This window comes from Thermobia domestica, chromosome 18, assembly GCF_964235325.1.
Source record: "Thermobia domestica chromosome 18, izTheDome1.hap1.1, whole genome shotgun sequence".
Taxonomy (NCBI): Eukaryota; Metazoa; Arthropoda; class Insecta; order Zygentoma; family Lepismatidae; genus Thermobia; species Thermobia domestica.
Genome location: NC_137471.1, coordinates 32,954,199 through 32,980,981, shown reverse-complemented (window position 1 = coordinate 32,980,981; position 26,783 = coordinate 32,954,199). Strand labels below are relative to the sequence as shown.

General features: G+C 37.7%; 1 protein-coding gene across 6 annotated transcripts in view; it reads left to right on the top strand.

Moving 5' to 3' along the window:
* Positions 1 to 26,783, top strand: part of LOC145675432 (phosphatase and actin regulator 2) — an 850,331-nt gene that overhangs the window by 169,568 nt on the left and 653,980 nt on the right. The window contains exon 1 of one of the 6 annotated variants that reach the window (XM_081745849.1): positions 23,959 to 24,083. The exons of the other annotated variants lie outside the window; for them this stretch is intronic. Within the exon in view, the coding sequence (XP_081601975.1) occupies positions 24,044 to 24,083 (40 nt within the window). The 5' untranslated portion in view covers positions 23,959 to 24,043. Of the gene's footprint in view, positions 1 to 23,958; positions 24,084 to 26,783 lie in introns of those variants that run through there. 6 annotated transcript variants of the gene reach the window in all.

Below are 26,783 nucleotides of genomic sequence, written 5' to 3'. Positions count from 1 at the left end.
TCCAGATAAGAGGTACCCAAATACATGTTTTCTTAGATATTATTTATTGCGCAGTACTCATACTGATTTATTCAGCTCTTTTGGTACTAATTGGCTTATTCTTTTATCTTGTAAAGTGTGTATTTGATGTTTTGAGTTAGCTGTGGAGAAGAATACCGTACAAACTTGTCAATATTTACTTCATCTTCGTTATCACTGAAAGTACGTTCAACAAATTTGGTTTCTTTAACACAAATGTTCATTGTCTAAATTACAGTGAAGCCACATGCTACTCGGATCCATGCAAGTGGTCACTCGCATGCAAGTGGTATTTTCATGTTTTTAAACGTTCTAAACCAAGCACTGCTTTTCTTTTCATCATTTCAATATAAAACAACGAGAGTATAGTATATTTCTGGGCCAGTGCTATGAAAGAAGTAGATCTGACATTTTTCGAACCCCTTACTAGAACGTGTAAGACATAAATAGAACGGCAGGAAAGAGGACGTTATTCAAGTCCCACGAATTTTTGTAGCGATCAGTTTCGGAAAAGTAAACTGGAATCTTGCATCTCGAATGCCCGTTGAGGTGTTCTATTTTTAGATGGAGTAAAATGTCAAAAGTTCACAAAACTAGGGCTGGATTAAGAGAGGGGCTTAGGGGAGCTATAGCCCCGGGCCTCCACTTTGCTCAAAATTTCAACTCGCTATCTAAAAATAATCATGAAGATACAATCATCATCATAAAATAAAATATGACCAAAAATATGATACATATTCCCTTAACTTCCTTACTGTACATTCACATAAATGTATTAGGTGAAGTCAGCAGGTCCCACATAATTTTTCTAGCCTCGGGTCTCCAGATGGGTTAATCCAGTCGTGCACAAAACATCTTTGCTGTCAATTCTATGGTCAGTCTCCAGTAATAGGAGGTGCAGTTCATAGTGGATTGTTTTGTGTTGTTGAGAGCTTATAGGAAAACGTTAGGTTTTCGGTGTGACATTGTTCCTTGAACTTAATGTGAGATTGAAAGAGAATCATTCTGTTATGAAGAAAATAAACTACTATGAGATTCGCTTGTCCCAAAAGTAGCTGATGTCCCAAAAATAGCAAACGGCGATACGATACCGTGTTAAATAATAATAATAATAAACCCGATATACATGTAAACTGAATATAAAATCCGTGCTAAGTGCCAAAAATGGAAAAAGTTCGGTACAATGTAAAAATGTGGCCTATGTGCCTAACCAGGGGTGAATCCAGGACCGACTTCTGGGGGGGGTTGTCATACTGCTACTTTTAAGGACTCCAAACTTTGGGATGGGTTTATTTATATAGGCTATATAAAATAAGAAAGTTTCCTCTTCTGGGGGGGGGGCAATCGCCCCGACCGCCCCCCCTGGATCCGCCCCTGGTGCGTAACACTACTCAGTGAAAAACTGGCTATCTATTTAGTAGTATTCACTGTGGAAGTAGTTCAAATAATCCCCAGAAGAATGAGCGTGCCTGTGTGTTCCATCAGTTCTGAAGTACCATCTGGGCTATTTACTTAGTTTTTTCGTTTTGGCACTTTGCACTGATTTTATATTCAGTCTACGTATGTGCATATGTGGAATACTTCTGCTATCACTCAGTAGACATATTTTCTGTTTTTTAGTTTGTTTTTTTTTTTTCGTTTAGAAAATCTTATGCTCTACAAATAACCAAATTGTGGTGGGTGTGCCATATATATAGCTCTGAAAATAGTTGCCTATGTAAGCGAAATGACGTCGTTGTGGGCTGTACAACTTATGAGAGAGAGGTGATGTTAGTCTGCCGGATTTTTAATCGACTACGTCATATGTGGGAGGAGAGAAAAGACTTGCAACTACGCATATTTTCTCTTCTTTGTCATTATATGGGATGGATTGTTGAAGAATGGTTCTAAATTATAGGATCATTGGTTTTCATACAAGTTACACCTGGAGGTAGAAAGAGAAGTACCATAGGGAACTGTATGGTTTAAAGTTTTCTTCGTATTTTGCATAGGGTCCGGTACGAAATAACGAGTTGGTATTTTGTTGTTAATTTTTGTGGATTGCAAACTTAAGTGACTGATTGCCGTTTATTAATTGAAGCAGTAGTTTTTCGCTTTCGAGAGGAGAACTGTTATTATCCACTAGGATTAGAAACATTTTGGACTTTAGATAATCACAAGTGAATATTCAAAAGGTTTATGATTTTTGCATTATAGTCATCAATTCTAGTACAAAAATTAAGGATATATTTCATTAAAGTCTCACAATTTACACATCAGCACAACTGATAATATATGTGAAAATATGAAATCGTTTGTCGTTTAAGTTACGGATTTCCACATTCAAATAAATTATCCCATGGCGGATAATCAAAGTACTGAATCGAATGACGAATTATGTCTTAATATTGTACATATGTTATTCGAATTCTATTCATCACCCAAATTTAATATACATATATTCATCTTTCAAATTTGATTCAGTTATTTTGAATATTGTTTCTCGCTATAAAACATATTGGCAAGCGGCACGTGCTGCCATCTGTTGGTGAAAGTCGAGCCATTAAAACTACTTTAATATTTCTTTGGAATGTGAACTAAGGAAACTTTGATCTTGTTTTCCCTATACGGTAACCGTTTCGGTAGAGTACTTTGAAACAACAATGAGATCGGGGCTTGTACGAAAATTATTAGTATTGTCCGTTCCCCTTTTACATGTCAAATGTTCAAGATAGACGAATTTGTTCGTAATTTAAAACTATTAATAAAATACAGTTAATTACTTTCCTTATTATTTTGTACTTTTCGGGGTGTAAGGTTCTCCTTAGTTTTACTTCTTCTTTCATCCTTTTATATTTTTGTTCATTCTCCTTCTAAGATAGATATTTCGGTTTATTTTAGGTGTGTGCTCCACTTCCAAGAAAGAGATGAATTTTCTCTTCACGAGATCAATATTTCAGTCGACTCAAATCTCCAGTTCATCTCTGAAGTTAGTCTTAAAGGCTAAGAGATGAATTATCGTAATTTCATCTTATTAAATTTCCACTTTATTTTATTTTAACCCTCAAAGAGAGAGAAGAAAAGAATCTCAAAGAAAATTTTGTAATTATGGTAAATGAAATTGCACAGTTTAATTATTGTAAGGGATATTATTTGGAAGAAAATTGAATTTTGTAAAAGAAAGAAATGAAATGAAATCTCTTAAGTTTTACGTCCTACGGTTATGCCGGTTAGGCTAAAGGAGACGGTGATGATGAGAAATAAATGAAATGGTGGAATGAAGAAAATGAGACGAAACGGGAGAACCCCGAGAAAACCCACGAGTACGGTGTTTGTCCACCACAAAGTCTACACGGCGCGAACTGGGATCGTACCAGGGACCCCAAGCACCGGAGGTGAACGCTCTACCATTGTGCCACCACGCCCCCTTATAAAAAAAAATAATGACACGCTCTGATTATGTTATTAAGCTTATGCAGAATGCACGTTCTTCGCACGGAAAAATGTTTCCTTTTGGGGCATCAGAATTGCCACTGTCTCAGCGACCCCGAAACAATAGTATCGGTCATTTTCCATCATATATATATATATATATATATATATATATATATATATATATATATATATATATATATATATAGGGTGTCCCAGGAGGAAGGGAAAATATTTCGGAAAATGATAGTATAGATGTTTCTAAGCAAAAATGTTCATATGAACGTGGGTTCTAATCTCAGCGATTTGAGAGCTACAGATTGTGAACCATTTTTGACTTCATGTTGCTTATTGCTTACCTTGTATTTATTCTACAGAGGTAAGACATAGCGGATTTGAAAGGTGGTTGAATAACCTTTCTAATGGTAGGGGTTTATGCGACATGTGACAGTGGTGTCTTTGGAAGAGAAGTTGTTGAGGGATATTTGGAAATCAGTGTTGCCATCCAATTTCTTTACATAACTTTAACTTTCTCAAATTTCCCTCAGTAGCTTCCCTTCCAAAGATATCAATCTTGCATGCTGCATATTATTGGAAAGGCCATTCCATTACCTTTCAAATCCTCTATATCTCACATCTATAGAATAACTATAGAGTGAACAATACGCAACATGAAGTCAAAAGTGGTTTACAACCTGTAGCTCTTAAACCGTTGAGATTAGGACCCATGTTCATATGAATTTTTTGCTTAGAATCACCCATACTACCATTTCCCAAAATATAATATCCCTTTCTCTCAAGTTGCGAGACTGAATGTTGATTTAAACAGCATTGAAAGTACCACTGTTCATCTCAGTGACCCCGAAAACTATGAATTAAACACTAATATCGGGAATTTTCCATCATTTTTATATAACTTTTCCTCCGCTTCCCCTAAGTTGCACCGTCAAAGTGAAACGGTAAAACCATTCCAGATTCAAACCTCCTTTATGTTGAAAATTTGATCAAGATGGGTTATGTGGTTCAAGATTGTTAAGTCATAGTCACGTTCATTTTTATATAGGCTATATAGATAGATGTGACATTCTGGAATGTGTGGCAATTTATTTAAAGAGTTCACAGCATAGTGGACTACTTTTTCCGTGATCAAGATGGAGATCTTTTTGTCTTGTTATAATATCCGACTTTTCTCCAAAAATCATTCCGTACTTATACAGGGTGTCCATAAAGTCCGTTGCCACCCCGTGTATCTTCGAATTGACTACGAATATGAGAAAACGCAAAAACACATCCATCATTATTTTAATGGGCTTGAATTTTGAGCTATAAAAGGTCCATCCCAGACACCCCTATATATGGGTATGATGGGTGAACTTGAAAATTTTAAATGGCGAAGGGGGTCGAGTAATATATTGTTGGAAAGGTCTCGACAAGAGAAATATTTTCCCGAAAGCTTTAAGTCCCTATGTTGACCCTATACAGAATGGCGGGGGTTCGCATTATCATATTCTCAGTTGTTTTGAAGATACACGGGGTGGCAACGGACTTTATGGACAGGAAATGCGAACCCCCGCCACTTTGGATGGGGTCAACATAGGGACTTGAAACTTTCGGCGAAATATTTCTCTTGTTAAGTCCTTTCCAACGATATATTACTCGACCCCTTTGCTATTTAAAATTTTCAAGTTGACCCCATGTACCCCTATATGGGGGTGTCTGAGGTGGACCTTGTATAGCTCATAATTCAAACCCCTTAAAATAATGATGGGCGTGTTTTAGCGTTGTCTCATATTCGCAGTCGATTCGAAGATACACGGGGTGGCAACGGACTTTATGGACACCCTGTATAATCCTGACTGTTGATTAATAGGACAACTTTTATTAGTAACAATGTTTTACGTACTATACTAATCTGGTCATTGGTTCTCAACTTTTTCCACTAGCGTACCATCATAATTATTACCACCGTAAGTTATACGTGCCATCCAGTAGTGGCTCGCATACAACCAGTGGTACGTGTACCATAGATTGAGAACCCCTAGTCTAGTCCCCTTTGAAAGCAAAGTGATCCCATATTTATACAGTATTATTATGTTTGTTTAGTGATATAAATTGGTCTCTTAATTAATTTATATTATAAAATTGAAAGTGACTATGTTTGTGACTCTTTAATCTCTTGAAGCGCCCGACCAATCTCGATCAATTTTTTGATGCGGTTCTGGTCTGGGAGTGTTATTAGGTATTCACTTTGACGGTATATAACTTAGGGGAGGAGGGATATATATATATATATATATATATATATATATATATATATATATATATATATATATATATCAATAAAAATAAAAGTGACTAGGTTTTTGACTTTTAAACAACCCGAGCGATCTCAATCAAATTTTCAACAGAGATAATTTTCGCACCTGAAGTGTCTTTTAATCTTATTTTGTCAGCAGAATTTAAGGGAGGGTGAGATATATAAAAATAAATAGAACATGATAATTCTTGAACCAGCCGGCTGATCTCAATCAAATTTTCAACATAGATGAGATTCGGAACTGGAAACTTTTTTTTAAATATGTATTTTCTCTTTGACGGTAGAATGTATGGGCGGGGGAGGGGAGGGGATATATGTAACTTAGTAATTCTTGAAACATCTAACCTATCACGATTAACTTTTCAACATAGATGATGATCGGGCCTGGGATGGTTTTTATCATTTTACTTTGGCAGTACATATTAGGAGAGGAGGAGAAGAGATATATGTAAATAAATGAAAATGAAAGTGACTGACTTTGTGACTTCATTACTCTTAAGCCACCCAACCAATCTTGATCAAATTTTCAACAGATGAGGTTCAGTCCTGGGATGGTTTTTATCATAGCACTTTGACGTTAGAACTTAGGGGCGAGGGAGAGGGAGATATACAAGGTAGCCCAAAAGTAGGCATACACCCATGCATTGATCAAATATAACATTCTAGTTGATGGGTTTATTTGCTTCGGCTGTTCCGAGCTTAAGATATAAGTAAAAACACATTAAGAACAAATAATAAGGAAAGTAAATCTACCTGATGGATAACAATAAGAAATTATATAAAATGCAATGAGCTGATCACTACGGAACTGTATACCTACTTTTGGGCCACCCTGTATAAAAATAAATAAAACTTAACTCTTGAACCACCCGACCGATCTCGATCAAATTTTCAGCATAGATGAGATTCGGGCCTGTAATGATTTTTATTATTTTCCTTTGAAGGTGCAACTTAGGAGAGGGAAGGAACATTTATAAACAATCTTAAATGACCGATATTTGTGTTCAATCCAAACTTTTCGTGGTCGCTGAGATGCACAGTCACACTTGTGATGCTGATTAAATCCAAATTCAGCACCGCAATTTGGGGAACAGGTAGGAAGAAGATATATAAAAATCAACGAAAATGACCAATATCTGTGTAGAATCCAGGTTTTCAGGGTCGTTGAGGTGAATAGTGACACTTCCGATGTTGTCTCGCAACATGGGGTAGGGATATATATATATATATATATATATATATATATATATATATATATATATATATATATAGATAGATATAGATATAGATATAGATATATATATATATATATATATATATATATAGATAGATATAGATATAGATATAGATATATAAAGTCATCGAAATTGACCTATATTAGTGCCAAATCCATACTTTTCGGGATCATGAGATGAACAGTGACACTTCTGATGTTCCTTATATTCAAATTCTGACCTGTAACTTGGTGGGCGGGGAGGGATATATATGGGGGAGAACAGTGACATTTTCGATGCCGTTTAAATTAAATTCTGCCACTCCACGCGGGAGAGAGGAGGGAAGAGAAATATAAAAATATTCGAAAATGACCGATATCAAAGAGGGATTAGTAATAGAAAAAATGTCTTATTAATGGAGCATGGAGCATATTACTATTTTTCCTTAATATTTAACACAGCAAGTAATGAATGCTAGTATATGATATGGACAGAAATTTAATAGAGTGGATAAGGGCGAGAAATTTCATAAAATGCCAGTCCTACGAGGGAAAGTGAAGAACGATTGCTTATGTGATTTCCAAAATCTGATATTCTCAACTTTTGCGTATGATACGAAATTTACTTTGAAGTTTATTTCTCCTGTCTTCCTTCGACTAAATGTTCACTTTAAGAGGTTTGAAAGACTTTGGTTAAGGAACTTCGGTTCATCGTCTATGATAGAGCTTTACTGTTGTTTTCGTTTCAATATTGATCTCCACAGAGCAAAAACAATAGGACATATTGACAAATGTTTCTTTTTTTCGAACCATCCATTCGGAATTATAACAACAGTTACCTTCTAGTCCATTAAGAGTCTTCTTCCCGGCGAAATTAAAATACCGCTAATTTTACAGTAATTATGTGATATCTTCAAATAGATAAAAGATAATTGAAATATGGAACAAGAGCGCCCTAGACAATATTATTTTGCGTGAGGTCCCGTTATCACAAGTCACCTAGCGGCTTTCCGTTTTCAGTTGTTTAGAAACGCGAAAATAAATGCCGATTTTCAAAATGGCTCGAAATCGAAAGCAGATAAGTGAGTCGTGATAACGGTTTCTCATGTAAAATAATATTGCCTAGGGCGCTCTTGTTCCACATTTCGATTATCTTTTATATATTTGAAGATATCACATAATTACTGTAAAATTAGCGGTATTTTAATTTCGCCGGAATGAAGACTCTTAACCGTCTATTCAAACCAGAAGTGGTAGCAAGTAGCCATTTCCAATTCGAACGTTGATCACCATAGAGAGAAAGCGATAAGGGAGAGCGAGAAGCGGTATGTTGCAATCGATTCAGCGCTCCAAGAATAGATTGCATTTCCTTCCTTAACTCTCTGTTCAAATTTGGATTTAAACGGCATCAGAAGTGTCACTGTTTACCTGTGCAACCCCGAAAACTATGGATTCGACACAATGGAGGCTGAATTTGGATTTAAACAGCATCGGAAGTTCACTGTTAATCTCAGCGACTCCGAAAACTATCGGTCATTTTCAATTATTTTTACTTGTCACCATCCCCCTTAGGACTACTAATTGGGGCTGAATTTTATTTAAACGTTATCAGAAGTGTCACTGTTCATCCCAGCAAACCCGAAAACTAGGAATTCGACATTATCGGCCATTTTAAATTATTTTTACATGTCACAATCCCCCCTTTGGATTACTAATATGGAGTTGAATTTGGATTTAAATGGCATTGGAAGTGTCACTGTTGATCTCAGTGACCCCGAAAAGTATTGACTCGACACTCCAAGGGGAGGTTGTAGGGGCTATAGCCCCCCTTCACGCTCATGTGTACAGTTGATAAAATGGGCTTTAATCCTACTTTCTTTACACTGGATAAAGCGGCGGCAAAGTATGGATAGCCCCTCCCTTGATCATACCCTGGATCCGCGGCTGGATATATACCTCTTCCTCCCCTACGTTGCACCGTCAAAGTGAAACGATAAAAAGCATTCCAGGCCCGAACCTAATCTATGTTGAAAATTTGATCGACATCGGTCGGGTTGTTCAAGAGTTATTACGTCACAGATAGTCACTTTCATTTTTATTTATACAGATTAGTAAGGAGTAAGATATGTGCCAAGCGCTGAAACATACGATTATGTTCTGAAGTGTGACATTACCTAGTATAATCATTTGCTGCATAATCATTACCTAGTTTAAAAGGAATTTAGAGTAGTTCTGTTCGTTTTCAATATTTGAATTTTGTTTGAATATTCGAAGAATCCATTATACGAATAATGAAATATTCAAATTTTAGTAGAGCTAATTTAGAGCACTGTCTTCAAAAGCTTTCAAATGATTTTCCTTCGTTCTTTTATCATCGAATCACTTCAGAAAACTAACCATGAATCTTTCCACAAACTACGTGCTAGATCTAACATGAGATAGGGTTGATTGAATGAACCGTTTCTATTGTGTAATATGGCTTGTATAGGTCGTAGCCGGAAACCACTTGCTCATGTACACAGTTCGTAAAATCGATGGTGACATATGTAACAATCATGTATATGTATATATGTGTGTGGCTGTTTTATTGAACAGCTCACGTAGAATATTTCAGGCATCGAGTAGCTTGAAAAGTAATATGGAGAAATACAAACATAATAAGAATAACATGGTTTGTCATTGATCTCTTTCGATAAAAAGAGTACGAAAATCATGATGTTTTCAAAATTATCTGAAGATTCTACAAAAACATTTAAAACAAAAACGAAACTATCACTACTAGAGCTAGAGCGGTAGTAGTTGAGTTGATTTTGGGTTTAACGACCCGTTCAGCAGCTAGGCTATATGAGACGTGGACCTACTGATTAACGTGGAATCCGAACCACATGAGCTCCCGCCGGGAATCGAAAAGAGCGGTAGTAAATAGCGAGAAACGGCTTCTTGGTAGTAATTTAGTGTCTCAAAAGTATGCTGAGTCTCGAGAGTTAATTTTTCTTGTTGTAACCGGAAGTGGCTGAATACCTACAATGGTGAAGAGTTTACTCGTATTTGAAATTCACATCCCAGCTTTCGGCTGCCGTGAGTAAGAGTAAATCCTAGGGCTCAGTAGTAGCGCGCCCAACGGGTTCCTCGTTCGATCCAAGGCCATGTGTGTTTATCGTGGACAAACAACATGTGCGTTGATTTCCTCAGAGGTTTCCGCGTTCCCTTCAACATTCGCATTCCACAAGTTCTCTCTCATAATCATTCATCTACATTAATCATATGTCGCCTTTAGCCTACAGGACTTAACTGTGGAACGTGAAACTAGAAATCTCATTTCAGTTTAGAATACACCCTGGAAAATCTACCAGTATATCCGGCCGCGGGATTAGAACTCCTAAACCGTTGAAAATGACTGAAATTATGAATTTAATTGAAGCCGATTTGGAGAGCTATCGGACAAAGTGGAATCATGTGATTCTTTTGTCAAGATGTATTCTGGATTTTGTTATAGTGAATTTGTTATAGTTGCACTTGCATGTATAAGAAGGAATTGAGCAGGATGCTCTTTTATAAATTGGAATAAATGCCTATTGCAGGAGAATAGGATATTAGCCAATATGCGAGCTCGTATATTAGAGTTGTGTAATTCAGTGAAGAGTAATGAGGAAATTATTGCGGATATTAAGAGGAACTTCTTAGATTACAATTTTATATCGTCTGTTCGTGTCCGTGGGGTTTCTCGGATTTCTTCCGTTTCCTCCCACATTATTCCACCAGTTCTTTCATCATTATTCACTTGCCTTACTCATCGTCTCCTTTAGCCTAAAGGGCATAATCATAGGACATTAAACTGAAAGATTTGTGTATCGTCTATTCAGAGTGTACGGATTGTCCAGTACTGTGTCAGTTGTGTGTTTCGTGTACATTTAACTTGATTTGCATCCCATCGTTGAGTTTTCTCGGTTACGAAACAATGCTAACTGTTAGTTGACGCAAGCTTAGATGTCCAGCGAGATCTGACCTTAACTTTTAAATTCATAAATCGTCTGGGGCCAAACATGAAAAAAAAATGAAATGAAATCTTAAGTTTTATGTCCCACGGTTATGCCGGTTAGGCTAAAGGAGACGGTGATTATGAGAAATCAGTGAAAATGGTGGAATGAAGAAAGTGGAAGGAAACGGGAGAGCCACGAGAAAACCCACGAGCACGGTGTTTGTCCACCACAAAGTTCACATGGCGCGAGCTGGGATCGAACCAGAGACCCCAAGCACCGGAGGTGAACGCTTCACCACTGAGCCACCCCCCTGGGCCAAACATAAAATATGCGATCTATGAATATCTCTAAATGGCGTGTGCGCTGTATTACAACTTTTGTTAAGCACGGAAAATAAAAGATTATTTGAACTTAAAATTTCTTCGAATGCTTAAGATTTCTTTATAAGCTGTATCTTCCTTCCACTTGGAGAGCTAAAAGTTCTGTATTCTTTGAGCGAAAATCTGGACCAACTTATAATACGTGTCATTTTATTTTTTATTTTATTTTATTTTTAAATTCTTTTTAAAGTAAAGTGAAGAGAATAGCACGGTACTTTGAGCCTGAAACTAAATGGTTTTTCGTTGAAATAATAAACAACAGACAGGAAATAAAATGTCTCTACAACAGTCGTACTTGAAAACATCAGCACCATTAGTGTTAGCAATATAATGAACGTGTGTTTGGTAGTGCTATTTTCACAGGAAAGTTATGTTTCTATCATGTTGGATGAGAAAAAGGTAAAGTACGTATTTAATTTTGGACGAAATTATATTGCATTTTGCTGCGTGTGCTCCATTTGTGTCAGTTTCATCGTGTTTTTATGGCAGACATAAAAGTGTACCAATGTTACTGTGGAGGGAAGTTTAGCATCTCTTCCAGCTGGCCTTGGGCAAGATTCCATAATGAATATATTCCTCAAGTTGTTACCTTTTCGACTGCTAACTTCAGATACTGGGAAAGTTAACTACAGACGTCAATAAATCACTTGCATACAAGGCGTGATTTTTAATGAATTGAAACACCGAGAGTTCGCTTTTTTCAAAGAATTTTAATAGTACTTCTAAGAAATTCGCGGAGCTTCGAGCAAGTCTCATTTTTTAACCGTCTTCAAAAACAGGAGGAGGTTGTCGGTTTGAGCCGTTTATGTATATACCTTTGGTGCACGTGGTCGCAGATTCGATGCCCATGGAGAGAGCACAAAACATTTAATTTCGTAATCATTCAGTTTCATGTATCAATTGTCTCCTTTAGTCTAAAGGACATAACATAACCGGACGACGTTAATTTTAAAAAAAATCCGTTTACATGTTTTGACCGTTTCCAAAATGTGTCTTGTCCATTTTACAGAACTTTATTTATTTATTTACCTTTATTATTACACCTGAAAATAAGCAAAATAAGTTTTGTAAATTGTATAATACGAGGGCCACTATTTATATTTTGAACCTAACAATGAAAAAGCAGTAATTTGTCATTGAAAATTGATTGTTTTTCGAAATATTCTCCTTTATGATCAATACACTTTTGCATTCGTTCGAACCATCCGTCAAAGCATTTTTCCCAATCTTCTTGAGACGCCTCCATAATATGGTTTTTGAACGCATGAACCGCTTCTTCCGCCGACGAAAATCGTTGTCCACGCAATTCCACGCAATTTATTCTTGAAATTCGGGAACAAGAAGTCGTCATTGGATGCCAAATCAAGACTGTAAAGCGAATGACCCATCAATTCGATTTTTTAAGTATTCAAATAGTCGGTTGTTAGACGAGATGTGTGAGAGCTCGTATTGTCTTGATGAAGAATGATCCGATGGTGCTTGTTTGTTTTCCGTATTTGACCGAAGACCTCCGGCAAACAAATTGTTGTGTGTCATTCAGAGTTGATCGTTGTACGTTCCTGTAAAGGCACAGTTGCCACATGACCAATTTTCCAGAAAAAAAAAAAAAGAAAGAAAAGGCTACCATTTGTTTCGATGTGCTTCGAGCGCGAACAACTTTTTTTTATTTGATTCATCTTAAAACACCGTTACAGTCGACTTCTGTTTACGTTCCGGTTCATATGCATATATCCATGATTTGTCACCTATTACAATCTTATATACATCTTTTGAAGCACCGCCATTGTATTTATTGAGCATTTGTGTGCATCAATCGACGCGAGCTTCTTTTTGAGTTTTTGTCAAATTATGTGGGATCCAACGAGAACAAACCTTTCTCACAGCTAAATGATCATGTAATATTTTATATATGCTGGTGAAACTAATGCCTAGGGTTGCCTCAATCTCACATGACGATCTTGCAGTATTAGGTTTTGCACAGCATCAATGTTTTCTTGAATAAGAACTGATTTTGGACGACCTTCGTGAATTTCGTCAGTGAGCGAATGGCAACCACAAGTATATCGTTACACCAGCGTTTCACAGTGGCAAAGGATGGGGGCTTCATCGCCAAATGTGGAAGTAAGTTGATCGATGCACTCTTGTCTTGATAATCTACGTCGAAAGTCGTAATAAATCATAGCACGAAAATTTTCACGAGTTAATTCCATTTTTCTATTGTCACGCAATCTTCAAGTCAACGTAAACAGCACAAATAAAGCTATTGACAAAAGATTTGAAGTACGTTATGGTCAACAGTGTCTAGCGTTTCTATGCAAACACAAAATAGCGCCTAACTACAATCAGTGGTGCCAAGGCTCAAAATATAAATAGTGGCCCTCGTAAATATCTAAACACGTTAAATGGGATAAATCAGCTGAAATAAGGTATTAAAAAATCAAAACATGAAGAAAAAAAATATATGGATACTTTCAAAGAACTTTGGGCGATCAAGTTCTGCACAGAACTAACCAAAAACGCTGCAGAAACTCATGAAGTGGTTAAACAAGCCTACAGGGAGTCTGGTTTTTCGTATATGTAAGTTACGAGGGGAATAAAGAAGTTTAAGGGAGCAGGAAGATATGGACGATGGTCTCCGCTCTGGACGCCCATCAACAAGCCAAACTGACGAAAGTGTGACTCGTGTGCGTGAGTTGTTGAATGCTGACCGTCGAGCGAGTGTTCAACTGCGACCTGACACTCTGAATATTCTGAAAACCGTCACGACAATGTGCCCAGCTACATGTCTCTTGCGCATCTGTGAGTTCCTGGCGAAACAATGTTGCCACCCGACAGTCCCGACCTTGCTCCGGCCGATTTCTATTTCTTTCTCAGGATCAAGAAAGTGCTCAAAGGACGCCGTTTTGAAAGCATCGAGGCTCTCCAAGCTGCTGTGACAACAGCTTTAAAGGAGATTCCGGTCGAAGCCTTCGAGGAGAAATACCGGGCTTGGGAGAGTCCGTGGAAAAATGTGTAGATGTTCATGGACAGTACTTTGAAGAATATTAACCCTTTGTACAGATCTTGTTAATAAATCATCTTTTTTAAAAATATATTTCATGACTTTTGGGACACCATGTGTGTATATATAATCTGGTACTTAACAGTATAATTTTCATGTATAGTACACAAATATGTAATCTAGCCAACAGATCTGTATCAGACTGACAACTAAAAGATAATTTTTAGCGCTATAAAAAATATTTTTCTCGATTTCCCTCGTAAATTACACATGTGAATACTCTCAAGAACCACCATATTGTTCAGTTCGATATGATGTTTCAGTTAATATTAGGGATGGCCAGAACCGGTTCCTAGTGGAACCGGTTTTCGGGTCTGAACGGATCCGGTTCTAGAAGATCCGGTTTTTCGGATCCAGGTCTGGAACCGGTTTTTCGGATCCAGGTCTGGAACCGGTTTTTCGGATCCAGGTCTGGAACCGGTTCTTCGGATCCAGGTCTGGAACCGGTTTTTCGGATCCAGGTCTAGAACCGGTTCTTCAGATCCAGGTCTGGAACCGGTTCTAAAAACAGAACCGGTTCCTCGCAGAACCGGTTCCGCTGGAACCGAAACTTTGTGACCATCCCTACGCTAAACCCGAGCTGCTGGCAAGCTGTGAACAGTATGCTAGATGAAATGGTGGAAGCGACAGGCAGGCGCCCAGGCGGCGGCAGCTTGTCTCATTTGGCTAAATAAACTGGGTAACTGGCAAACTCATTGGTTAAACAGGCAAACTGGCCAACTCATTTGGCTAAACACCCACTGGTGGACCAAAATTTTTTTTCTGGGGACACAAGCGGGTTTGGGCGAGGAAGGCACAAGCGCATGGTCCTCTTTGCGTTATTTTTGAAGGTGAACTTTATGCCTATTTTACGGGTCTTTGGGGGCTTTCGGATCCAGGTCTGGAACCGGTTCCTAAGATCCGGTTCTGGAACCGGATTTTCAGATCCAGATCTGGAACCGGTTCCTAAGATCCGGTTCTGGAACCGGGTTCTCGGATCCAGGTCTGGAACCGGTTCTGAAAACCGAATCTCCAAGAACCGGTTCCGCCGGAACCGGAACTTTGTGGCCATCCCTAGTTAATATATGTATTATCTTTGAACATTACTAAATATTAAAAATTAATCATAATTTCCGACTATAGCTCAATAACCATGCTGTATATTGTCATATTGTTAGTTGGCTGGATTTAGTTTCATTTGATTTTCAGTTTAGTGTCCCTTTCAGCAGCGAGGCTATATGAAACATGGACCTACAGCGCAATGTGACATCCGGGACACGGTGACTAAGTGATAGAGCGTTCATCTCCGGTGCGTGGGATCACTGGTTCGATCCGAGCTCGCGCCAGATGGGCTTTGTGGTGGACAGACACTATGTTCGTGGGTTTTCTCGGGTTCTCTGTTTCCTCGCACTTCATTCATTCCACCATTGCATTCCTTCTTCATCAACACCGCCTCCTTTAGCCTATCCGACATAATTGTAGGACGTAAAACTCAGATTTCATTTCAATTCTTAACGTGATATCCGAATCACATGAGCTCCCGCCAGGAATCGAACCCGGGTCTCCCAAGCAAAGGCGCCTACGCCAACCACTTAGTTACGAGGGAGCTCTTGGTTGGATTGGAGTTTAGCGTCCATTTCTAGCAACTAAGATATATATGAGCTTAACATGTTATCCGTAGATCATGACCTCCCGCCGGGAATCCAACCTGAAATGAAATGAAATCTAAGTTTTACGAGCCATGTTTATGTTGGCTAGGCTAAAGGAGATGGTGATAATGAGAAATGAAGGAAATGGTGAAATAAAGAAAGTGGGAGGAAACGGGAGAACCCACGAACACGGTGCTTGTCCACCACAAATCCAACTTTGCGCGAGCTGGGATCACACCGGGAACCCCATGCACCAGAGGTAAACGTTCTACCACTGAGCCACTGTGTCCAGAAAATGGGAGTAGCACAAGAAAACTCACGAACGCGATGTTGTTCAGCACAAGTTTACTTGGCCGGGGATCGAACCTGGGATCTTACGCACTAAATGTGAGCGCTCTCGTTGAACCATAGTGTACTCCCGCCGGAAATCGAACCCGAGTCTCATGTGCCGAAAACGCGTACGCTGTTTACAAGGGAGCTCTCATATTGCGAGCGTCATAATACAATCTTGATTAATGTATATTCCAGTTTCAGTTTCCTCTTAATAGATGTCTTGTCTATCAGACAGTATCAAATTTTAGGTTTACACGTACGTTTGTTTTTATTGATGATTTTGAGTTTAATGTCCTTTTCAGCAGCGAGGGTATATGAGACGGGACCTATTGATTAACGTGGAATCCGAACCACGTGAGCTCCCGCCGGGAATCGAACCCAGGTCTCCCACGCCAAAGGTATGTACGCTAACCGCTTAGCCACGGAGCTCATACGTTTGTTTTTCTCGAAAACTACGCATGAGAATTTATACTTACCCATATCATTATGTTGAGCTCAATGGAATCTGTCATTTGGTATGTTTCTCATCTCTGAATATTTTTCTTTTCTAATAATGTAGACTTTCATGGAAACTGCTGATACGATAGTTTATTTGCTGCTCATGCTCTATACACCAGTAAATCCTAACGATAAAAACTTTCCGAATAATACTCTGTAATATGTTACAAAAGAGTTTACGAAATCAGGTACAATTTGATTGTAGTGTGGTGGAAGAGATTCTTGGCAATGTTGAAAGTGCGACAGTGTCCTCAAGGCATTTAGCCAACACAGCCCATTTCGACTGCTGCTGGCACAGGTGGCGAAAGAAAAAGAGTCTGCAAACTACAATTTCAGTCTTTAAACCAGAGTTGCCAGAACTTGTATATTTTTGAGTCAAAATATCAACAAACAGTTACACATGTATTTTCACAGCGTGTGTTTCTGTATGCAAAACTTATTCAGTAGCACATGTTTAAATAAACTAGGAAAAAGTGTGGTGCCGATGGTTAGAGACAGAATAATAAATACCCTTTCCGTAGACAGCAGTCATTTATTTATTTATTTTTAAAGGGGAATTAAACATTTTCTTGTAATAAAAATTAAATTACAATTTTTAGTGTACAATTGTATTCTATAGATGTCTAGAATCGGATGGAAAGTGTAAGAGAATGATGTCAATTCAATGGTTTAAAAAAAATTCTTCGTAACTACAGGGTGGTCAAAGTGTCACCTGTTATAATAGTGTTGGAAATATATGTAAATAATTTGTACTGTGTACATTTTATAGCAGTATGGTTTATATGGCCACTAATCAATTTTTGTCAGGGAATACCTTAATAAAGTTTTTCAAGATAAATGAGTGGCGCGAGGATCACAACTTCCAGCTCATCTGGTGTGGCCTCCCAAAAGCCCAGACCTCACATCTTGCTACACCTTTCTGTGGGATAATACCAAGGAACGTGTTTCCGAATGGCGATACAAGACAAACCAACAGTTAAAGGACACTGCAAAGGCAGGCTTTTTAATAATAACTAAGGCAGTGAGATGTAAAATATCACACAAGACATGGCTTGTCACAAAAATAATGGTGACAGACCCTCTGGATGTGGGGCAGTGACATTGATCAATAACATGTACACGTGTCTGAGATCATTTATTGTTCTTGTACCTTTCTATAGGGGATGAGAAGACATATAAACCATCTTGTATATGAGTAACCTTTAAAGACTGGCCATTTTGAGGGTATAATGGAGTGACAATAAAAGATTGATCCTAACAAGAACCGTAGCCTCGGTATATTAAACCTGATCTGAGCTTGAACCGCAGATCGAGCGTATCTGAAAGTTTATGTATCTGCCGTGAGATGTGGATAGGTCTTTTAATTCAGTACTCTAGGAAACGAGAATGCCGTTATTGTGTGCGATGTGCTCTCACACGGTGCTTTGTAAATCCAGCAGATGCTTTGGATTTAACCCCCAGTAAGTTTCGGAATCCACGTAAATAGTAACCCTGTATTTCAGAAATGCTGTATTGTATAAATCATTACTGGATGATTCTTGAGTGTGATGATCTTCGTCGGAAACACCAGTTATTAATAAGAGCAAAACACTGCGATTACTCAATCTCCGGATATAAGATCCTGTGGTGTGAGCCTGTAATCCAGCCCTCTTGTAGGCTTCTGAGAGTAGTGGGGAAAGACCTATACTGTGAGGATTAACCTTACATAGTGGTTTGTGCATCCTCCAACTGGACTGGATTCGAGATTCTGTTCTGTGGTGCATCTTCTTCTTTTTCACCTCAACCATAGGTTGGTGGGCAATATGGAAATTTTAAAATTTTTCTCTCCTTTGGGAGAGCTGTTTTATTCTTTGATAAGGGATTTTCTTTGTAACTACATCTAGATATTCTATCCTTGGTCTTCCTCTTCCTGGTTTTCCTTCTGCCTTTCCTTCTATCAACACGGTGATCCAGTCGGAGTGCCGAATAAGATGGCCAAGCAAGAGCAGAATTCAAATATTGAAGATTTACCCAGTTGCGATTGCTAGGCTGTTTCCGTTGGTATATTTTTCTACTTTGGGCGTTGAATCGACATAGATTCTCAGTAGGTAGCTTCAGGAGAAGCACAGTACGTTTCTCGAAAACTATCAAGGGAGGCACGGTGGTTCAGTGGAAGAGGGCTTACCTCTGGTGCGTGGGGTCCCTGGTTCGATCCCAGGACAAATAAGCTTGTGGTGGACAAAATCGTGCGTGTGGTTTCCTCAGAGTACGCCCGTTTACTCCTACTTTCTCACGCCATGAATTCTTCCATCATCATTCATCCACCATCCTTAATCATTATCTTCCTAAGTCTAAAAGATATAATCACGAGATGTTAAACTGAAAGATTTCATTTCATTTTTTTTTTTTTCGAAAACTATCAATGCCCCATTATGGCCAAGTAGCTAGCTCGCATGGTTTCTGTATGCGTGATCATTCGCTCAAATCCCGGTCGATGTGCTCACCTCGATACTCTAATCCCACTTTACACTGTAGATCCCCGTCTCATAGTTTCAATGCTACAAAGTTAGGTTAAACTTTAATCAATAATACCATCATCAGTCAGCCAAAAGACCTAAAATGAAAGAGAGAGGCTAAATGTCCTAAACAAATCGTCAGTATACGTTGTACCATACTTATATTAATAGGATATTTTCCCCTTAATTTTATGTGGATATTCACATGATACACTCCGTATAGCAATTTTTAAACAGAATGCAACGCGGAAATACTTCAGTTCCACGATATAGTTGAATTATTCATTATTTACGGAAAAATGATTAGTACTCATTCACATAGGGCTATATTTTTTAAGTGAAATTACCATAATTTGTATTTCATACTTTAATAACAGTTCTTATGATTGCTTCCATGGCTTAAGTTCGAGCATCCTCAGGGAATTGTTTATATATATATATATATATATATATATATATATATATATATATATATATATAAACTAGAAGTTGATTCAGCAGCGATTTTAGGTAGTTTTTTATGTATTCGAATATTAATTCCAGTTTTTTAAGAATACATTACATTACCACCGTTGTTAAACTCGAGAGAGAGAGAGAGAGAGAGAGAGAGAGTTTATTTATTTATTTATTTATTTTTGTTAATTTCATGAATAAGGAGCTTTTATTAGATTAAATAAATGAGTGATATTTGACACTTTTATAACATAAGAATTAAGTCACTATTTTGTGTGATATGTCTAATACTTAATCTGATTGTATAAAACTTTAAAGGGAGATTAATGTAATTTAATAGTTTACATTAAATAAAAACGTAGTTTTATAAGCTTGTACTATAAACGGTAGCATCATATTCTCTTTGTGCTTGTGTTTCAAATTCGGTTTCGAATGATATTTAGACATGTATATACAATGTCTTATGTAAATACAAGCTAATGTACTCTGCGTTGCACGCGTAAAATATAAGAACTTATAGCTCTTTTGCACAGCAATGCATTGCCCCCTCTTTTCCCCTTAGAAGTGGAAGTTTCGAAAACATTCGGGGTTCAGTTACTTTTAATCAAATTTTTATGTACCGAGTTTGATCTCGTTGAGATACATTTTTTTTTTTTTTGAAAAATTAATATATGGAAATTTTTCCTTCTTTTCACCTTAGAAATGGAGTTCTTGAAAACGCTGATATATGTGTCAGCACTGGCGCAAATCTCATGGGGAACAAGGGGGACATGTCCCCTCCAATCTTGGAACTGGGAGGACTGTCCCCGCAATAATCCGATTTGAAATGTGTTTCTTGGGAAAAAGTGATGATTTGTGTCCGATTGCCACAACGGAAAGTGAGATGAAATTGATATCCGCCCAGAATAAGCCTCAAATCTGCCCGCCTCTCAATATTGAGGACAAGTCTGCTCCCTGATCCTCCATAGGATTGTTTTTCAACTTCACAAATATTTTGAGCATCGCTTAACAAAAAAATAAATAAAATAAAATAAAACAGTCTTACTTGTCCCCTCCCCACAATGTTGAAGACAGATTTGCGCCGCTATGTGTCAGTCGTATTTATAGTGCCAAAACTTATCCGTTTATTAGTAATGCTTACATACAAAGTTCTAAACATACAAGTGTTATAGGTTGCATAAAGATCTAGGTGAAAATATATATATTCTTAATACATACATATTATAAACGCAAGACGCAGTTACATTGTTTCAAAATAGCTCACAGTGTGGTTATTAATCGCTAGTTGCATTGCCTCCTACATGGCACCAAGATATGTTGCTACCGTGCAGGTGATACGAGCTAAAAGCTTGAGGACAGCAACGAGTCATTTCTAATGTAGATTTCATATAGAGTTTCATCTCCTTTACATGAGGGGATTCTGAAATACACGATTGTTGACGTAAATTTTAATCACTTTATCCTCTTTATATGCTCACCACTCCTTTTAGAAGGCATAAAAGTTTCTGAATAGTCTAGGTCTCTTCGATATGCTATGAAATATGCTAAGTCAACGGTGTTGATTTTTATACGGGAACGAAACAAGCCAAACCTTTTTATTCGTAAGATTAATATGATAATATTTAATTATAAAGATTGGTGATTGTTAAAGTGTGTCGTTCTAATTACGTACATAGATACATTCGAAGTTACATATGCGGACCACAACGCTCCATCCGTCTTCCAGGAAAATGGACATTTAGCCATTCTCGAATGAGTGGCCAGCCAGAAATTCCGACTTAACACCCTGCGTTTTCTTCTTCTTTGAAGTTGGTTAAAGATGAAACTCCACACTACCAAACCAATGACATCGGAAGGACTGTAAGGGCGAATACTATATCTTCTATCTCACAAGAGTTCGTGGTTAACTCAGTTGATGCGGTCTCCGAGCGACTTCACAAGCTGGTAGCGAAGCCCGGTGCCTATATCGAATTTTTACTGAAATTCTATGCTATACGCTTTCTTCTCATAGCCACTGCTTGTGAAAATTATAATTAAGAAATAAAGTGTAAGAAGTTTAAAATAGAGACTACTTTTCAATCAACCTATACATAATAATTCCTTATGATTTAATGAACTCAGCTGGTAACATTCTTCAGGAAATCGTCCCCTGACAGGTACATGCACTTCATTTGCGACATGAAGTAATTATTAGACAGTTAATCTGTTTCACCGTCTATACGTGGTCTTGGATTCGATACCTGATAGGGGACTAAATCCTGCCATTAACAAGTAGCAGTAACACGTTGAAAGTAACTGAATGGCATGCAACCGACATTAGATTTCAGTGCAGTTGGATTGCATACTGCCAAGGGGAAATTAATTTATATTAATTCTGTATTCGAAAATATGGGCGGGGTATTATCTATGAGAAACTCTCGCGGATGTATGGCTTTCTGATTGAAAAGCTTTTATTAATATAACTAGGGAAGTCTCAAAGACGTTGGCAAGATAATGCTTGTATAAAACGACCTCAGGGACTCAGTGGCGGCGTTAACTTCTGATGCGAGGGGTTCCTGGTCCAATCCCAGGCCATTGAGTTTTTTTGAAGGCAACATCGTGTCTATGAGTTTTCTCGTGTTTCTTTCGTCTCTTCCCACATTCTCATTCCACTAATTATTCCATAATTCATTTTCATTAATGATCTGTCTCCTTTAGCCTACAGGGCATAAACATATGACGTAAAACTACAGATTTCATAGCCGACACTGATGCCGTAGTCATGTAACCCAGCTCACCTGAGGCAAGATGGTCTGATGGGAAACGACCTGTATTGGGAAGGTTATCTTGCATGGTGTTCTGTGATCACCTACTGCACCAGCTTGTGATTCGAACACCTCTATAGAGGTTCCATCCATCATAACCTTGCTGTTGCATAAAGATGAAAACTCAACTACAGATTTCATTTCAAGATCTTTGGTTCAACTAGTTTGGTTTGGCTCAGAACATGATCCAGTGGCATTTCTTTTGTTTCTGCGGTGATGAACCTCCGGGTTCCTCAAACCGGAACCTCCGGTTTGTTAGCTAGTTTATTTTACTGTATAGGTCGATATATGTCTACATATTTATCTTATATCCTAGCTAACTCCATGGTATACGGAAGCCGGAACTTCAATGCCGCGTTCACAAAAACTCTCCATTAACTTCTGTCCTTAGCCAACTGAATCCGATTGGACTTTCAGTTAACAGTTTGAAAGCGTTCCTGCTTTCTTCCAGCCTGCTAGATTTGATAACCCCTGAAAATGTTGGCAAACGGTATAAATTATAAAGTTGAAGTTTCCGCCGTTCACCATTCCCATTCCTCTTGAGTCCAAATATTCGTCTCAGGATCTTGTTCTCAGATACCCTCAGTCTACTTTCTTCCCTCAATGATTAGCTTAAACGCCTTTGACGTGGGAGACCCGGGTTCGATTCCCGGCGGGAGCTCATGTGGTTCGGATTCCACGTTAATCAGTAGGTCCACGTCTCATATAGCCTCGATGCTCAAAGGGACGTTAAACTCAAAAATCAATCAATTTCTTCCCTCAAAGTAAGCGACCATGTTTCGCAACCATACAGAACAATTGGCATGATTATCGTTTTATATATTTTAATCTTCAAATTCCTCCAGAGAATTCATGAGGACAAAACTGAATAATAATACAAATTCCTTGGGTTTAGTCGACATTAATTTCTCCGTGAATATGATTTTGTTCTGTTAATATTGGTCCGAGATATTTCAAAGTATCCACTTTATCGAAACTATTATTTGATATTTTAACGGATACGCATTAGATTATGTTATATACAGATTAGCCTAATTATGATCCTAAAGTATAATTTTTATTGTAGAAATAAGAGATTTTTAAAAATATAGCTTCGTTGAAATGTATGTAAAATAAACATCTTGGATGTTGTATCACCAAATAAAATGCGAGTCAGTTGTTGAAAACTTCTATTAGATACATGGCTACACTGTTCGGTGCTTCTGGGAATACAGGACCTCTCACACCAAGCGTGTTTTTTTGCACATTTACGTGTGTGTACATGTGTTTGTAAGTGTGTGTGTGTAGATGTATATTTGTGCACGAATGTATAGAAATGCGTGATGGCGTTTGGAATGTAAATTTGTATCGCTTATGTATAGTGTTTGGTGCTGCAAAACCGACTTCATTGAATGAGATGTGATTGTGGCATTGTGAATATTCAAGAGAAATTTGTTTTTTGGTTCAGGAGCGATGAGTAGAAGAGTGTGGGCTTTGCCACCTTTTCGTGAAGGTAAGATGGATGGACAATCATTTCTTTCATTCTGATTGTGTTTGGACTTTGCCATATTTGTCATCTTTGTTTTAGTTCGATAGTTCGAATATATTTCTACTGTACTTTGTATTATATTCTCTACTAACGTCAATTAGCCGTTTCACTGGGTTCAAATAAGGGAAATTAGTAATGTGTTCCGTTAGTCGGTCACTTTTTACTATTACTGAAGCACTTTCTGATATCAGTCATTTTCGATCATTATATACAGGGTGTTAATGAACTATACCGACAAACTGTAAGAAGTGATTCTTCACATCAAAATAAGGGGAAAAGTTCCTATGGACCTATGGCGAAAATTGCATAGTTTCAGAGCTAGGCATGTCCAAAATCACAAAAAAGCAAAATTTCAATAAGCCCTATTTCGAATTCCAGAAACTGTGAATGGTAGTTCTTATCAGCGTGAAGGAAGCCACGCATATACAATCCGAAAGTGCATATTTCATCAATTGTCAATAGGTGTAGAGGTTATTCCCTACTGGGTGTAATTCTCAGATATATTTTCAATAGAATTTTCAGATATACCCTGATTTAAAGAAGTAGCCAAAGTAGGCAGGAGGTAAACCTAGACAACACTGGACATCCAATGCTTCGGAAGGAAGGGAGAAGTGTTAGAAACCGGCAGTCCATGTTTCTTTGTGTATGGAATAACGTGTGATGATATGTGTTTCGTCACGGTATATTTCACGTTTTCTTCACTTATAAGTGTGAAAGAAAACATCGCATCATGCGTTTTATCAAGTGCAAGACACCGTGCTCCTGCTGACGATCCTTAACACTTCGGACATTGCGCCAAATGATTCTATGTTCACTGCTATCCAGGCTTATCGTTTGCTTCCTTTGAACCAATCATAAAGTCAGAGCATATCTCAAAATTCGGTTCATGGTACGTCTGGAAATTTCACCCTACAGGGAATACACTGTATACCAATTGAACATTAATGAAATGTGCATTTTTGGATTGCGTATGCGTGACTTCCTTTACGCTGATAAGGACCATCATCCACAATCTATCGAATTCGAAATAGGGCCTCTTCAAATTAGGTTTTTTTTTTTTGCGATTTTGGACAGCCCTAGCTCTGAAACTATACACTTTTCGTCATAGGTCCGTATGAACTTTTTCTCTTTTTTTCATGTGAGGAATCACCCCTTAAAGTTTGTCGGTATAGTTCATTAACACCGCAGTATATCCCTCTTCCCTCCCCTTAGTTGCTGGGCTGAATTTGGATTTAAACTGCATCGAAAGTGTCACTGTTCATCTGATCGACCCCGAAAACTATGAATTCGACACTAATATCGGTTATTTTCGAACCTCCCCTAAGTTGCACCGTCAAATGGGAATGATAAAAACTATCCTAAGCCCGAACCCCATTTATGTTGAAAATTCAGTCGAGATGGATCGGGCGTTCAAGAATTATTAAGTCACAGACATAGTTATTTTCATTTTTATTTACATAGATTTTCATAGACTATAAGTGTTATTGATAACAATTCCGAATTTTGTATTGTGAAAATTAATGAATGAGTGAAGTTGATTTTTAAAAAAATATATATTGATATTTAAGATCTAAGATTGAAGTTGATTTAAGATATTATTTTAAAGTTGAAATATAATTATCCTTCATGGAGCTACCGTGTTGGTAAAATTACTCATTATAATATACCAGCAGAATGCCCGATCTTAGGAGAACTAATGGAGGCTGAATTTGGATTTAAACGGCATCAGAAGTGTCATTGTTCGTCTCAGCGACTGCGAAAACTGTAGATTCGACAGTAATATCGGTCATTTTCTATCATATATAGCTATATCCCTCCCCTAAGTTGCACTCAAAGTAAATTGATGAAAACCATTCCAGGATCGAACTTTGTATATATGCGTGCTTCCTGCTTTTCACTGTTACTTCAATATTTGGAAAACACGAAAGGGAAAATATCCATTTCCCTTTTTTCATATTTATTTGATTAAATTTACAATCTCTAATTCACTTTCAAACATAATGAATAATTCAACGTAAGTTTAAAAGTTATTTATATGCAAAAACTCGACATCGATCTAATTAAATGCTGCACTAATTAAAACCCTTAAGTACTCGCACCCTTTTTTGTGACAGAGCTCCTTCGTGGCTAAGCGGTTAGCATACGCGCCTTTGGCGTGGGAGACCCGGGTTCGATTCCCGGCGGGAGCTCATGTGGTTCGGATTCTACGTTAATCAGTAGGTCCACGTCTCATATAGCCTCGCTGCTGAACGGGACGTTAAACTCAAAAGCAACCTTTTTTGTGACACCAGTACTCGCGCGGGGGTCCAGTAGACCTCTAAATTGATATTAGTTTTTTTATATACAATAAAAATTATATTTTTGTAACTATTAAGACAATGTAGCATAAGTCTAGACATGTTTTTAAAAGTATTTGCTGCAACTAGATGTTTTGTACTCGTTTTGAGACTTTTTGAAATATATATATATATATTTATCAGGACTTGTGGCTAGCAACACAAAAAGTTAACCTGTTTGGGGGTCTGTGAAAACCCCGCATGATTACTTAAGAGTCTTTATCCCGGCGAAATTAAAATACCGCTAATTTTAGAGTAATTATGTGAGTATCTATCTTCAAATAGATAAAAGATAATTGAAATATGGAACAAGAGCGCCCTAGACAAT